This window comes from Heptranchias perlo, chromosome 16 (genome assembly GCF_035084215.1).
Source record: "Heptranchias perlo isolate sHepPer1 chromosome 16, sHepPer1.hap1, whole genome shotgun sequence".
Lineage (NCBI taxonomy): Eukaryota > Metazoa > Chordata > Chondrichthyes > Hexanchiformes > Hexanchidae > Heptranchias > Heptranchias perlo.
Window position 1 is genome coordinate 43,767,971 of NC_090340.1, and position 15,300 is coordinate 43,783,270.

Genomic DNA, 15,300 nt, shown 5'->3' on the forward strand with positions numbered 1-15,300 from the left:
AGTTGGGTGGTCAGCTTTTTGGTGGGAATAGGGTCGAGGGAGCAGGAGGTGGGTTTCATGGTCAAGATGAACTCGAAGGGAGCGTGAGAGGAGAGAGACTAGAGTTCAGGGCTAGGGAAGGGAGGGAACCTTGGGGGAAGTTTGGCTTGGTGGGCTAGGGGAAGTGGCAGAGGCAGCTGAACGGATGGTCTCAACCTTCGTGACAACGAAGTCCATGAGCTCCTCACACTTGTTTAAGGTGAGGATGGAGGGGCAGGGGAGAAGGATTTAAGAAGATGGTTTGCAGTGAAGAGAAACTGGGTGTTATCTTTGCGTTCCAGAATGATCCTGGAATAGTGACCAGTTTTGGCAGAGGAGAGCAGGATCATGCTTGTTTATCGTTAATCGTAGAATCATAGAAAGTTACGGCACAGGAGGAGGCCATTCTTTATATCCTTGCCGGCCGAAAAACAGCCATCCAGCTTAATCCCGCTTTCCAGCACTTGGTCCGTAGCCCTGTAGGTTATGGCACTTCAAGTGCACATGCAAGTACTTTTTAAATGAGTTGAGGGTTTCTGCTTCTACCACCCTTTCAGGCAGTGAGTTCCAGATCCCGGCCACCTTCTGGCTCCCGTCTAATCCTTCCACCAATTACTTTAAATCTATGCTCCCTGGTCATTGACCCCTCTGCTAAGGGCAATAGGTCCTCCCTATCCCCTCTCTAGTCCTGTCATAATTTTATATACCTCAATTAAATCTCCCCTCAGCCTATTTTGTTCCAAAGAAAACAACCCTAGCCTATCCAATTGTTTCTCATAGCCAAAATTCTCCAGCCCTGACAACATCCTCGTGAATCTCCTCTGTACCTTCTCTAGTGCAATTACATTTATTCTCTAATGTGGTGACCAGAACTGTACGCAGGACTCAAGCTGTGGCCTAACCAATGTTTTCTACAGTTCCAGCATAACCTCCCTGCTCTTATATTCTATGCCTCGGCTAATAAAGGAAAGTATCCCGTATGCCTTTTTAACCATCTTATCTACCTGTCCTGCTACCTTCAGGATCTGTGGACATGCAGTCCAAGGTCCCTCTGTTCCTCTACACCTCTCCGTTTCCACCCATTTATTGTGTACTCCCTTGCCTTGTTTGCTCTCCCCAAACGCATTACCTCACACTTCTCTGGATTGAACTCCATTTGCCACTTTTCTGCCCATCTGACCAGTCCATTGATATCTTCCTGCAGTCTACAGCTTTCCTCCTCACTATCAACCACACGGTCAATTTTTGTATCATCTGCAAGCTTCTTGATCAAGCCCCCCCCACATTCAAGTCCAAATCATTAATACAAACCACAAAAAAAAAGAACGCCATTTTACGGACACCCAGGCCGCTTGCATTTTCTGCGGCCTGGAGGAGTCCGTTTTCCACTTGTACACTGGGTGTGCGAGACTGCAGCCCCTGTTCCATTATTTGGAGGGGCTGCTCCTCAAGTTCTGGCTGCATTTTAGTCCCGCGCTCCTGATCTTTGGCCGCCCGGTGAGGAGGGGGGCGGGCAGATCGGTGGACGTCCTCGTGGGCCTGCTCCTGGGCCTGTCCAAGGTGGCTATCCACAGGTCCAGGATGCTCGCGGTCCGTGGGGGCGGTCGCTCGGCCTGTCTGCCTCTCTTTCGCGGGTTGCTCCGCGCCCGGGTGGCCCTGGAGATGGAGCACGCGGTGTCTGCCGTTACGCTTGAGACTTTTCGCGACCGTTGGGCACCGCAGGGACTGGAGTGCATCCTGAACGAGGATAATAAAATTTTGATTTGAAAAAAAAATTTAAAAAAAGAAAAAAAAAAGTTCTTCCTGGTGTCCTGATCAATATTCATCCCTCAATCAACATCTCATTGCAAATTGGCTGTAAAGTGCTTTGGGGCATCCTGAGGTCATGAAAGGTGTTATCTAAATGCAAGTTCTTTTTTTAGACCCAATCCTACTTTTAGCACAATAAGTTTTGCTGTAAATCAGAACACAAAACTAAACTTGTTAAATACAACCTGCTATGTGTTGCAGTTGTTTTTGCTGAAAAAGATTTAATTTTATTCTGTCTATTTTTGAAGAAATGCTTTTAGAATCGTATTTTTAACATGGTAAATCGAATGCTGGAAACAAAGATTGCACAGTTTGAAACCACTACACTTTTTTTGTCGCACAAACTAGTGAAGGAGTATCATTGAAATATGTTGAAAGATGATTAATGTAGCATAACAGCAGCTTTATACAGTTGAAGGAAACACTACATTTAAACTTAAAATAGTTTCAAGTCTTGTTTTAACCAGACTTGGGACAGGACACTTTGCCAAAATGAAATATTTAATAATCCTGTTAGAAAAGTGTGTTGCATTTTGATGCTTATAGTGAGAATTCCCTGTGCCGAGTTTAATTTTTTGTTCTGAATCCAGTATATCAGACCATGCATTGGCAGAAATTCCGGATATCAAGAAAATATGATGACATTTAGATTGCTCTGTTCGAAACAGCCAAAAGGTAATGTGTAAATGAATATATTTTTATTTATATCATTGCCAAACTAGTGATTTACAATGATTTTTTATTACTGAAATTTAGTGTATGTATATTTTGTAGAGTCAACTTAGCAGCTTTGAAGTCTAATGTAGTATGGTAACTGCTGTAAAAGTCAGTGCGACAATAGGCTTCTGGCAGATTACTGCCAATTTTTTGCTCCCATCCCCCTAAGAGATTGAACTTGTACAGTTGGCGACCTTTAAAAGATCAAAGGCTTTGGAATTACACTGAATATTAACCTACAAATGCTAAATGTATTCATATGAAATTCATGTGTCCCGGTTAAGACATCAGTTAAAATAGCAGACGTAGAAATGGTGTCTGAGCACATTAATTGTTCATTGGCTGATATTTGCACCATATAATTGTAAGGCCAAGATGTGTTAGTTTCCCTCATCTCAATCAAGGTAATTTTATTAATTTTCTTAAAATGTTGGAGGTTCTATCAGAAACCAGAAGGGACTTGTCAATCAACTCTCCTTTGGACTATGTGCAGTGTTAAATGCAGCACACGCATCAACATTGATCTATAGAACATGGGGCCTGATTGTAAAGATGCGGCATTCTACTAATTCCTACCCACTGGTCTGGATCTAACATGGTCGTCTTGGACACGTAAAAGAATTACTTGTGTTTTTTATTTGTCTAGAATTTCCTTTTTTTGTAGATTCATAGAAAGTTACGGCACAGAAGGAGGCCATTTGGCCCATCGTGTCCTTGCCGACCGCAAAAGAGCTATTCAGTTTAATCCCACTTTCCAGCACTTGGTCCGTAGCCCTGTTGGTTATGGCACTTCAAGTGCACATCCAAGTACTTTTTAAATAAGTTGAGGGTTTCTGCCTCCACCACCCTTTTGGGCAGTGAGTTCCAGACCCCCTCCACCCTCTGGGTGAAAAAATTGCTCCTCAGCTCCCCTCTAACCCTTCTACCAATTACTTTAAATCTATGCCCCCTGGTCACTGACCCCTCTGCTAAGGAAAATGGGTCCTCCCTATCCACTCTATCTAGTCCCGTCATAATTTTATATACCTCAATTAAATCATCCCTCAGCCTCCTTTGTTCCAAAGAAAACAACCCCAGCCGATCCAATCCTTTCTCATAGCTAAAATTCTCCAGCCCTGGTAACATGCTCGTAAATCTCCTCTGTACCCTCTCTTGTCACATCTTTCCTGTAATGTGGTGACCAGAACTGTACACAGTACTCAAGCTGTGGCCTAACCAATGTTTTCTACAGTTTTAGCATGACCTCCCTGCTCTTATATTCTATGCCTTGGCTAATAATCACCTTACCAGTAGTTGTTTTAATCATTATTGGAATTATTTCATTAAGCCGCATTACTTTAAGTATGAGGAGAGAGAGATTTAATTTAATTATTTCTTGTTTCAGGATTTGAGAAGTATTTCCCCCAAAATAAACAGGCAGCAGGACCAAAAGCCAATGACACTAAAGGTAAAGCACTCTTGGATTTTGACTCTGAGAATGCACTTCTTGATGGGATAGTACACATGCTTGTACTAGTGCCTCTAATACCACTACTGTTCCACTTCTGGTATTTGTAATGGCCAAATTTTTTATCACTCACCTTTTTAGCTCGGTTGGCAGCACTCTCCATTCTGAATCAGAAGGTAGTGGGTTCAAGTCCCACTCCAGAGACTTGAGCACATAATTCAGGCTGACACTGCAGTCCAGTACTGAGGGATCCCAATATTGCGCTATCGAAGGTGTCTTTTGGATGTGACGTTAAACCGAGGCCCCATCTACCCTCTCAGGTGGATGTAGAAGATCCCATGGCACTATTTTGAAGAACAGGGGAGTTCTCCCTGGTGTCCTGGCCAATATTTATCCCTCAACCAACATTACTAAAAAAACAGATTATCTGGTCAGTATCACGTTACTGTTTGTGGAAGTTTGCTGTGTGCAAATTGTCTGCCACGTTTCCTACATTACAACACTGACTATACTTAAAAAGTACTTAATTGGCTGTGAAGCGCTTTGGAACATCCTGAGGTCGTGAAAGGCACAATATAAATGAAAGTCTTTTTATTATTCATTCTCGGGATGTGGGTGTCGCAGGCTGGGCTGGTATTTATTGCCCATCCCTAGTTGCCTCGAGTAGGTAACTGAGTGGCTTGCTAGGCCACTTAGGGCACATAAGAGTCAACCATGTTGGTGTGGGACTGGAATCACGTGGGCCACACCGGGTAAGGACAGTAGGTTTCCTTTGCTAAAGGAAATGAATAAACCAGTTGTCTTTTTTAACAACCGTCTGATGGTTTCATGGTCACTTTAACTGATACCAGATTTATTTCCAGATTTTATTTTTAACTACCATGATGGGATTTGAACTATTGTTCCCTGGATTATTAGTCCAGGCCTCTGGATTACTAGTCCAAAAACATAATCACTACGCTACCGTACCCATACTATATTAGTTGATGTCACCTAATAGTTTATCTAGCTATTGGCTCATTGCTTCCCCTTCAATTAAATAATTCTTGTATTCAGGTGGGTATGTCTTGATGGGAGGATTTGTGCAGATAAAAGCTTCTAAATACAGGAGTTATCTCAGTAATGTGATGCCTTTGTCTACAGCAAAGCCAAAGGAGTCTGGAGGAAGTACTGGAGGTGGGGCAGGAGGCAGTAGTAAGAAAAGCGGGAAGAAAGAGGAATCCACCTGGTGGAACCGGATACAGAAGGTTTGTTTTTTTGGGAAAGTCAGTTCTCCTTTTGCTGACTAATAGGCACAGCTAATTAGTGGCTTACAAAGTAGAATACTGTACCTTTAATGAAATGTAAAAAAAATTCCTGTCCGTCCACTCTGTAATTGAAACAAGTGACCTCAGTAACTCGCTGTATAGAGATAAAATCTACTGAACTAGATCTACATACATAGAAAGTCAAGTTTACATTGAAGGATTCATTATTATTGTTTAACATTTCTAAATGAAAGAATTGCTTTAGTTATCATTCTTTCAGTTTCATTGCAAATGTGACTCAAATGTTACTTTTAACTTTGTTACTTTTAATGTGTTATCGCCTACCAAATCCATATCCATCTTTCCCATAACTCCATGTTTGAATCCCTCCAATCAGATATCTGCCCCAGCCACAGTGCTGAAATGGCCCTTATCAAAGTCACAAATGACATCCTATGTGACTGTGACCGTGGTAAACTATCCCTCCTCATCCTTCTCAACCTGTCTGCAGCCTTTGACACAGTTGACCACACCACCCTCCTCCAACGCCTCTCCTTCGTCATCCAGCTGGGGGGGACTGCGCTCACCTGGTTCCATTCTTATCTATCCAGTCGTAGCCAGAAAATCACCTGCAATGGCTTCTCTTCCCGCTCCTGCACCGCTACCTCTGGAGTCCCCTTCTATCCTTGGCACCCCCCCCCCCCCCCCCCCCCATTTCTCATCCACATGCTGCCCCTTGGCAACCTCATCCGAAAACACAATGTCATGTTCCACATGTACGCTGACAACAGCCAGTTCTACCTCACCACTACCACTCTCGACCCCTCCACTGTTTCTCATTTGTCACATTGCTTGTCAGACATCCAGTACTGGATGAGCAAAAATTTCCTCCAACTAAATATTGGGAAAACCGAAGCCGTTGTCTTTGGTCCCCGCCGCAAATTCCTTTCTCCAGTCACTGACTCCATCCCTCTCCCTGGCCACTGTCTGAGGCTGAACCAGACCGTTTGCAACCTTGGCGTCCTATTTGACCCTGAGATGAGCTTCCGACCCCATCACCAAGACCGCCTACTTACACCTCTGTAACGTGGCCGGTCTCCACCCCTGCCTCAACTCATCTGCTGCTGAAACCCTCATCCATGTCTTTGTTACCTCCAGACTTGACTATTCCAATGCTCTCCTGGCTGGCCTCCCATCTTCCACCCTCCATAAACTTGAGCTCATCCAAAACTCTGCTGCCCATATCCTAACCCGCACCAAATCCCGTTCACCCATCACCCCTGTGCTCACTGACCTACACTGGCTCCCAGTCAGGGAATGTCTCAATTTTAAAATTCTCATCCTTGTTTTCAGATCCCTCCATGGCCTCGCTCCTCCAGCCCTACTACAACCCTCCAAGATCTCTGCTCTCTTCCGATTCTTGCTTCATGCACATCCCCAATTTTAATCGCTCCACCGTTGGCAACCATGCCTTCAGCTGCCTAGGCCCTAAGCTCTGGAATTCCCTCCCCAAACCACTCCGCCTCTCTACCTCCCTCTCTCTTCTTTAAGACGCTTCTTAAAACCTACCCCTTTGACCAAGCTTTTGATCACCTGTCCTAATATCTCCTTATGTGGCTTGTTGTCAAATTTTGTTTGATAAAACTCCTGTGAAGCACCTTGGGATGTTTTACTACATTAAAGGCACTCTATAAATGCAAGTTGTTGTTGTTGTTGCTGCTGCTGCTGCTGTGAGTGTATGAATTTCTAGTGTTTTGACCGCATGAATAATTCAGAGAGAATAATAAATACTTTTTTAACAAAATCAAACATCACAAGTTACGTCACACCACTAACACAGAGCAGTTGACTCTGACGTGATTCTCTGAGCATAAACACATACGCATGTGCCATATTATAACGTCATTCATTGAATAAGCATGCAAGCTTATTCTGATATTTAACCAGGATTTCAATCGTTATTTTCCATCTAGCAGTCTTAGTACTTTTTCATTAGTATTTCACAACTGAAAAAACTTTTCACTAGAAAATTAACTTACCAACAAATCTTGTGGTGACTTAATTGGCGTTAGTTTCCATTACTAATAATTCACTTCAGAGGGACTGAATGGCTGACACAGGAAAACATTTTTATGCAATGTCTTTTATATTGTTCTGTTTATTCATTCTAGGGAGACCTTCCATGGGATGATAAGGAATTCCGATATTTGGCTGTGGGAATAGCTGGACTTTTCTCTGGATTCATCTATTTCTACTACCGAGACCCGGGCAGGGAAATCACTTGGAAAGATTTTGTAAATTATTACCTGGCACGAGGTGTGGTAAGTAATTTTAAAACACAAGAAATCTGCCTCCCCATTACAAAAAGAAGTGCGTGAGTGTATGAATAAGATATATCACGTGGCACGTGTACAGCTTGGGCTCCCTCATGGCCTATGATCAACACACCATGTAACATGGTACTTAACCATAGAGATGAGGAAGGCTCCATGTTCCATCACTGTTGGGCGACCCCACCTGACATGGTTCCAGCTCTGATTCCTGCTGGAAAGTAGATATTAGGTGAGGACGCAATATGGCTCACTTATGATGTTCTCAATTGAACTGACAGCAGACACTTGAGTGTAGATTTTCCTGGTTCAGGCTCTAAGGCTCCATCCTGGAGCTGTGGTGCGCTTTACGTCTGTCAGTTTGCTCACAGGCTGACTTTGTGGGTCCATCCAGGTATGATTTTCAAAGCCTTTCTAAAGGCTGTCTTTAATGGGTAAAAATTAAAAAGCCTTTATAAAAAGGTTTTATGGGGCATAGCGTTAACTGACAGAAATCAGTGACAGACAAAATATATATGGAGGAAGGAAATGGAGTCCGTAGCAAAGTGATGGAGCCATGCAGCACCTTAACTCCCTGTTTGATGACTGGCAAGATGGATGTGCTGCTGTATCAGGTGGGTTTGAGGAGAGCTGTCCTATTTGTCACTCCAGGGCACTCTCCCCAGAACACAGCACACGGTTAGCAGGAGCCGGTGGTCATGCTCAGTGCTGTGTGCAGTTCCTCGCGTGAACTGGGAACTGATGCAGAAGAGAGTGGCATACCTTGAGGGAGTTGCCAAGGTAAGCCTCTCTGCTCCCCCCCCCACCACTACTTTGGAAAATGTGGTGACATTGGCAGCCATGTCATGCCCCTAGTGCTAGTCGGTTATAGAGGAGATGGAGTAGCACTTTATTCTGACCAAGCATCAGGCACTGGTTCCATGCCTCTGTGGGCAGCATATTGGCTGATGGTGCTGATAATCCCTGTGCTAGACTGGACATAGGTGGAAGCAAAAAAATCTGAGTGTGCTGGTAATCTTGCCTGCCGCTGACGGTGCTGTCCCTATGGTGCAGGTTGGGTGCAAGCGTCCTTGCAGCAGGTGGAACAGATCTGCAAGCGGTTGACCCGGAGCCTGCAGAGCCAATTCACTGCAGTCATTGACAGGTAGGTGTGCTAGGGCCTGCTAGATATCATTGAATCATCACATTTTACAGCACAGAAGGAGGCCATTCGATCTATTGCGCCTGTGTTGTCTCTGAAAGAGCTATCCACCGCCCCATGGCCTTCCCTTTCTCCATACTCTTTTTAATAGAATCATTGATTTTTTTAATTTTGGTTGTTGGCATCATGGTGGGTGCAAACTTGCCCTATTGCCCCCCGATCTCCTTGGCATGCCTTTTTATGTTAAGTTCCACTTGAAGCGTGAAATATTGCGACTGGGATGCTTTCAAAGCAACCTCAGCATTAAGGTAAAAGTCACTTGCCAAAGGGCACAGACGCGGGGTATGTTCCCGTTAGATGTTATGGTGCACTCTGGGTGGAATGAACCTTGATATTGTGGGTGATGCTTAACAGATCTCGTCTTCTTTAAGGATCTTCTTGTTTTGCAGTACTCTTGGAAAGAGTTTCTGTACAGTAAGTCTCATTATAATGGCAGGGGTCTTGCGGGGGCGGTTGGGGAGTCCTACTCGGTGGGTCTTCTGTCTAAAAATTGCACATTTCAGTGAGCCTGCTAAGGGCCTCCATTGACATGCTGAATGCTTGTGTAATTTGCCTACCGCTCCAAATGAGTGGGAGTGAAGTACTCGGTTATGTATCTCCAAACTGAAAGTAGGTCGGGGATGAATACAGTATGGACTGGATAGAAGTGCTCGTAGCCCAATTTCTCATTCCGCAGTAACCCGAAATCCGCCACCACCAACAACACCGCCGGACAGAAAATCATCCCTTTGCTGTTTAGGCTCACACATGAAGTGTGCCAGCACCAGGTCTGCCAGCATCTTTGGGGTTGTGCACTAGGAGGTGAAAAAAGGGCAGAAAATTAAGACTGAGAAAATGAAGAGTTTAGTCCAAATATTAACTGCCAACATGTACAGGTCTGTACTGTACTTGCTGTTGCAGTACTCCGTTTCTATCACTGTATACCAGTGGGTTTAACCTGTGGTACTAGGGCTACATGGCAATCTGGCCCTTGATACCTGGTGAATTTAGTCCTATTTGTGCTTTTATTTCTTATTGGCAAGTTTGTCCTATTTGAACTTTGTGGGCCTGAAAGTTTGGAAAGGGCTGTTTTGTGCACCATTGCCTCGTTTGGTGAAATCCAGAATCAGAGCACCTAGATCTGTTAGTACCAGCAATTTGAGATATATGCAAGTTAATGGGAACATGGATTTAAACTTTATATGTGGTCCCTGAGGCTCTACGATCTATGCCACATGAAGACAAAAGCTTGGACACCCCTGTGGTAGGCTGTTAATAAACTGTGAATGTTGTAGTAACCTCTGCTGGCTGGAATCTGTTACTGTAACAATGTGTTTATATCACTTTCCTTATATTAAGGATGCTAACGTAAGTGAGGTATACTGAGCAATACTGCCTTTGCCATGGCAACGGACAAACCAGTAAGTAGCAGTCTGGCTTCCTCTGAAACGGCTCCCTATATCCGGATCCGCACTTATGTGATTTGTATTTGTGTCTGCAAATCCACAATGGCATCCTGAGTTTCCAAAGAAACATGTGTGGTCATTTTTCACTTGACTTGCTTAGAATTACTTATTACTTAGAATTACTTATTACAATTTAAAATAAAATTGCTGGACTATAACTTGGTGTTGTAAAATTGTTTACAATTGTCAACCCCAGTCCATCACCAGCATCTCCACATTATTGGAGGGAGGGTTGCATTTACTGGTAGGTTTCCTGATGTGCATCATAACACACTTTGGTATCTGCAACATCAAGCCACCAGCAGTGGTGGTCTTACTAGAGGTGTGGAGCAACAGGATTGGAGTGCAATTCAGCTGCTTTGTACTGAGATTTGCAATGGAATTTCAGTTCAAGATTTGTTTACCTATTCATACTTGGGAAAGTGTGAATTTTAATTCAGAAGCTATGAACTGGTTATTACTGTACACTGACTGCAGATCAGAACTTAAGAAGCTGTAACAGTTCTCTGGAGTGTTAAAAGTATCACATTAATTGTCTTTTCACATGTATTGAAAAAACACATTTCTCACTATTGCTGGCACAGGAGTCTCTTCATTCCGTTTGTTTCTCATTTCAGGTCGATCGCCTAGAAGTTGTCAACAAGCAGTTTGTGCGGGTGATTTTCACCCCAGGAACTACAACTGATGTAGTAAGTCGAGTTTAACCTAAACTGTTTTGTCCCGATGTAGTGAAAACTTTACAAACAGTTTTTTTTTGAAGGACAGTTCTGACAAAGGGTCATGGACCTGAAACATTACCCCTACCATCCTCCCTCCACAGATGCTGCTTGACTTTTTTTTATTCGTTCATGGGATGTGGGCATCACTGGCAAGGCCAGCATTTATTGCCCGTCCCTAATTGCCCGTGAGCCACCTTCTTGAACCACTGCAGTCCGTGTGGGGAAGTTCTCCCACAGTGCTGTTAGGTAGGGAGTTCCAAGATTTTGACCTGGCAACGATGAAGGAACGTCGATATGTTTCCAAGTCGGGATGGTGTGTGACTTGGAGGGGAACGTGCAGGTGGTGTTGTTTCCACGTGCCTGCTGCCCTTGTCCTTCTAGGTGGTAGAGGTCGCGGGCTTGGAAAGTGCTGTCGAAGAAGCCTTGGTGAGTTGCTGCAGTGCATCCTGTAAATGGTACACACTGCAGCCACGGTGTGCTGGTGGTGAAGGGTGTGAATGTTTAGGGTGGTGAATGGGGTGCCAGTCAAGCGGGCTGCTTTGTCCTGCTGACGATTTCCAGCATTTTCTGTTTTTATTTAACATTAAAAGTGAGACTGGCCAAGAGAGGGTGCTCATGTCCAATATGCAGCGTACTCAGCAGCAAGGCTAGTGAATACTCCTTTAAAGCTATAGTAACCTGAGTTAAAACCTCAAGCGTTTGGATCTCATTTAGTATGGAATTTAGTTATAAGTAGCAAAAAATATTTGGTAAAACCTTAGAGGAATACATTAAGATAAGATTTATATGGACTTGTAATGTTTTTGTAGCCTTATTAAATGTGATATATATATTTTAAAATGTTATTGATAATTTTCTTTAAAAATCAATGGTGATTAGTGCAACTACTGCCCACTTGTAAGTGGACTGAGATGCTCTGGATATTCGGCAGAACATCTGATTATTATCTCCTTTTTCCCCTCTTCTGAAGCCTTCTCTTTGCTGCATGTATTCTCTTCACCAGGCGAGAAAGCAGGGGCAGCAAGCTAAATTTTAAAACTACTTCCTTATTTCATGGGTTGATTAGTTTATCTTAATCTAGGTGAAGAATACCTCTATGAGGGGGACTACTTTAAGCACCCAATATTTTTATCAAGCATCCCTGCTAAAGCATGACCCATCACTTGCCTGAACTCCAACTTCATAAAAGCATGTGCATCTACACCAGTATGATTTTTTTTTTCATTTTATGGCTTTTCTGAGACTGCCAGTTCGTGCTCAATTATGGGCAGGTATATAATGTGGACCTATGTCCTTTGATGCTGTCCAAACTCATTTCACATAAAACAATGATCTGGGTTGCATTTAAACCCAAGTCTCAGGTCAAAGGACAATGAGTAAAACTTCTGTCCGTCAGTCTCCCAAAATGTATGTACATAAGTGTTCAATTTTTATAAAGAATCCCAATGTTGAGGATTGAATGTATATAAATTTGTATTAAAAAATCTAGGGAAAAAAATGCTGCATTGTCTTGAAAGGAGGATCGTAACACCTATATTTTAACTTATCTGTGCTTCATTTCATTATCACTGTAGAGGAATAATCTATTTGTTTAAGGTACAACCTCTGCGCATTTAATTGATGCTTCAGAGAATATTGAAAAGATTAGGCCAAAATCTCTGGATATAAAGTTACACATTTAATTTTGATCAAATAAAATGTTATTAAATTACCAAATTTGTTACTCAACAAAAGTACTAAATATAGGATGATAAGAACATAAGAAATAGGAGCAGGAGTAGGCCAATCGGCCCTTTGAGCCTGCTCCGCCATTCAATAAGATCATGGCTGATCTGATCCTAACCTCAAATCTAAATTCATGTCCAATTTCCTGCCCGCTCCCCGTAACAATTATAAGTCACTGTATTATTTACTAATTTGGTATGCTATTCCTTTTTCTCTCAGAGCTATGTGTGGTTTAATATTGGAAGTGTGGATACGTTTGAGCGCAATTTGGAAAATGCACAGCAGGAAATAGGAATAGAACCAGCAAATCGTGCAGCAGTAGTGTACAACACCGAGAGTGATGGGTGAGCAGGAAACAGAATGTGTGTATGGTCTTTTAAAATAAGTATATGTGTAGGTGTATGTATAGTGGTGTGTGCATAGTGTCGTAATAACTCTGTGCTGGGTACTTTCATTCAGGCGATAGGGACACTCCGGTCTTGTAGAAGTTACTAAGCTCACTGGCATCAGATCTTGATTCAATTGCATCTAGATGATCCTTTTTGCATTGTCTAGATCGGTAACTCCAAACCAGTTTTCCTAAAAGACATTCTACAAATCTTTTGTACATTTTTGCTTTAAAGGGGACAATGAGGGCGAGACTTGATCTTCAAGAATAATTTACTACTATGTACAATGTTGTGAATTAACAGTAATTCCTGACGGATGTTTTTATGAGCATGAGTAAAATTGGAGTATATATCCCATATATCACAATGGTGTATGTTGGATTCCCGGACCAAAAATGATTAAAAGGCTTTCAGAAAAGACACAAAATAAGCATTAACCAGATGTTGCAGTCATGAATAAAAGAAGAAGAAGTATCTAAAAGTTTGCTGAAATATTACGGTTCAATTTGCTAAAAATATTCATCAATTCAAGTTAAGGATGGACGTCAGACAGGTTAATCTGTTGAATCTGCTCTCATGCCTGTTATCTTTCGCACCAGAACTTCTGAAGTGTCTTTCTTTTTCCTCAACTAAGAATTCTCCTCTGTTGTGGTCAACAAGGTCTTTGATCCATTTAGCTCATTTCCCGTGCTTCTATCTTGACCTTCTCACAAACATGAGAGTCTCCTTTCCATCCAACCAGCCATCATATTTGCCAGATAATTTTCTGCTACCAAATGTATATTCCCCTCCCTTCCCTTCTTCGCTATCTTGTTCTCTCTGTGACACCCCGGTTCACTCTTTCACCACTCCTACTTCCAGATGCATCACGTGCCCATCCACCTCCTCCCACATAGTTGTCCAGGGTCCCAAACACTTCTTCGAAGCGAGACAGCAGCCTAGTATATTGGATTCACTTTTCGTGGTGCGGTCCCCTCTACGTGGGGGGAAACCAAATGCAGATTAGGTGAATACTTTGCTGAACACATCGGTATTGTTCACAAGTGCGACCCTGAGCTTCCTGTGGCTCATCGCTTTAACTCCCTGTCCCATTCCCACTCTGACTTCATACACTGTTCCAACAAAGCTCAATGCAAGCTTCAAGAACCCTACAACACTCTGATCTGAACACAAACTTCAGATACTTCAGACTTAAGCTATATTTTCATTTTCAGACCTGTTTTAATTTCATACTTGACCCCCAGGTTGTTATGTTTTCCATCTCTCCCATTTTATCCATTTCCACAGGCCTCCCACTTCCTCAGCTTTTTGCACACCCTTTATTTCTCTGATGTCTTAAAGCTGCTCTATATTACTTGTTTGAGATGATCTGTTACATCATTCCAATCATGATTCCTCTCTGTGTTTGATAATAATTCCCCCCTTTCCTTTTTCTGATTATATTAATTTGCCTGTCCACCTCTTATTTTTCAGTTCTAAAGAAGGGTTTGCACTTGAAATGCAAATGTACCTGTTTTCTTCACAGATGCTGACTGCCTTGCTATGTGTTACCAGCATTTTCTGCTTTTGTTTTAAGTTAATTGACAGATTGTATAGTAACTTGGGTTAATGCAATTATTTTATTTCGAGTCTTTTGTTTGTTCTAATCTGCATTTTTGTTCTGGCTGCAGTTCGTTCATGCTAAGTATGTTCCCCACACTGTTACTCATTGGCTTTTTGCTCTATACACTGCGACGAGGATCTATGGCAGCAGGCCGTGGGGGTCGAAGTGGTGGACTCTTCAGTGTGGGGGAAACAACAGCAAAAATACTGAAAGATGACATTGATGTCAAATTTAAGGATGTTGCAGGATGTGAAGAAGCCAAATTAGAAATCATGGAGTTTGTCAACTTTCTGAAAAACCCTAAACAGTATCAGGAATTGGGGGCCAAGATCCCAAAGGTATGGAAACTATATTTTGTACAAAACTATGTTTGAAACATCAGATGAAAGCATAGCAACTTAATTGCAAGAATTTTCCAATTATAGTGTCTTAACATGAGGAATGTTTTGCGACTGTAATATATACACACAGTGCTAGCAAACCGTTGTCAATGTTACATTGTGCAATAAACTTCTTTCTCTCCTACACCCACACTCGAGTTGATAGTTAGTTGACTTACATATAAGCAGGCTATTGGTAACTGTGTCTTGTGGGATATTACAAAAAGAGCAGCAGAAGAACATCCAATATTAGAGATAGAACAGTACAAC

General features: G+C 42.5%; 1 protein-coding gene across 2 annotated transcripts in view; it reads left to right on the forward strand.

Annotated features, from left to right (window-relative positions):
* LOC137333723 (mitochondrial inner membrane m-AAA protease component AFG3L2-like) overlaps positions 1 to 15,300 on the forward strand; it is a 47,830-nt gene that overhangs the window by 1,979 nt on the left and 30,551 nt on the right. For both annotated transcript variants that reach the window (XM_067998035.1, XM_067998036.1), the window contains exons 2-8: positions 2,418 to 2,502; positions 3,929 to 3,991; positions 5,135 to 5,238; positions 7,410 to 7,559; positions 10,832 to 10,903; positions 12,878 to 13,002; positions 14,718 to 14,988. In XM_067998035.1, the coding sequence (XP_067854136.1) occupies positions 2,418 to 2,502; positions 3,929 to 3,991; positions 5,135 to 5,238; positions 7,410 to 7,559; positions 10,832 to 10,903; positions 12,878 to 13,002; positions 14,718 to 14,988 (870 nt within the window). The remainder of the gene's footprint in view (positions 1 to 2,417; positions 2,503 to 3,928; positions 3,992 to 5,134; positions 5,239 to 7,409; positions 7,560 to 10,831; positions 10,904 to 12,877; positions 13,003 to 14,717; positions 14,989 to 15,300) is intronic.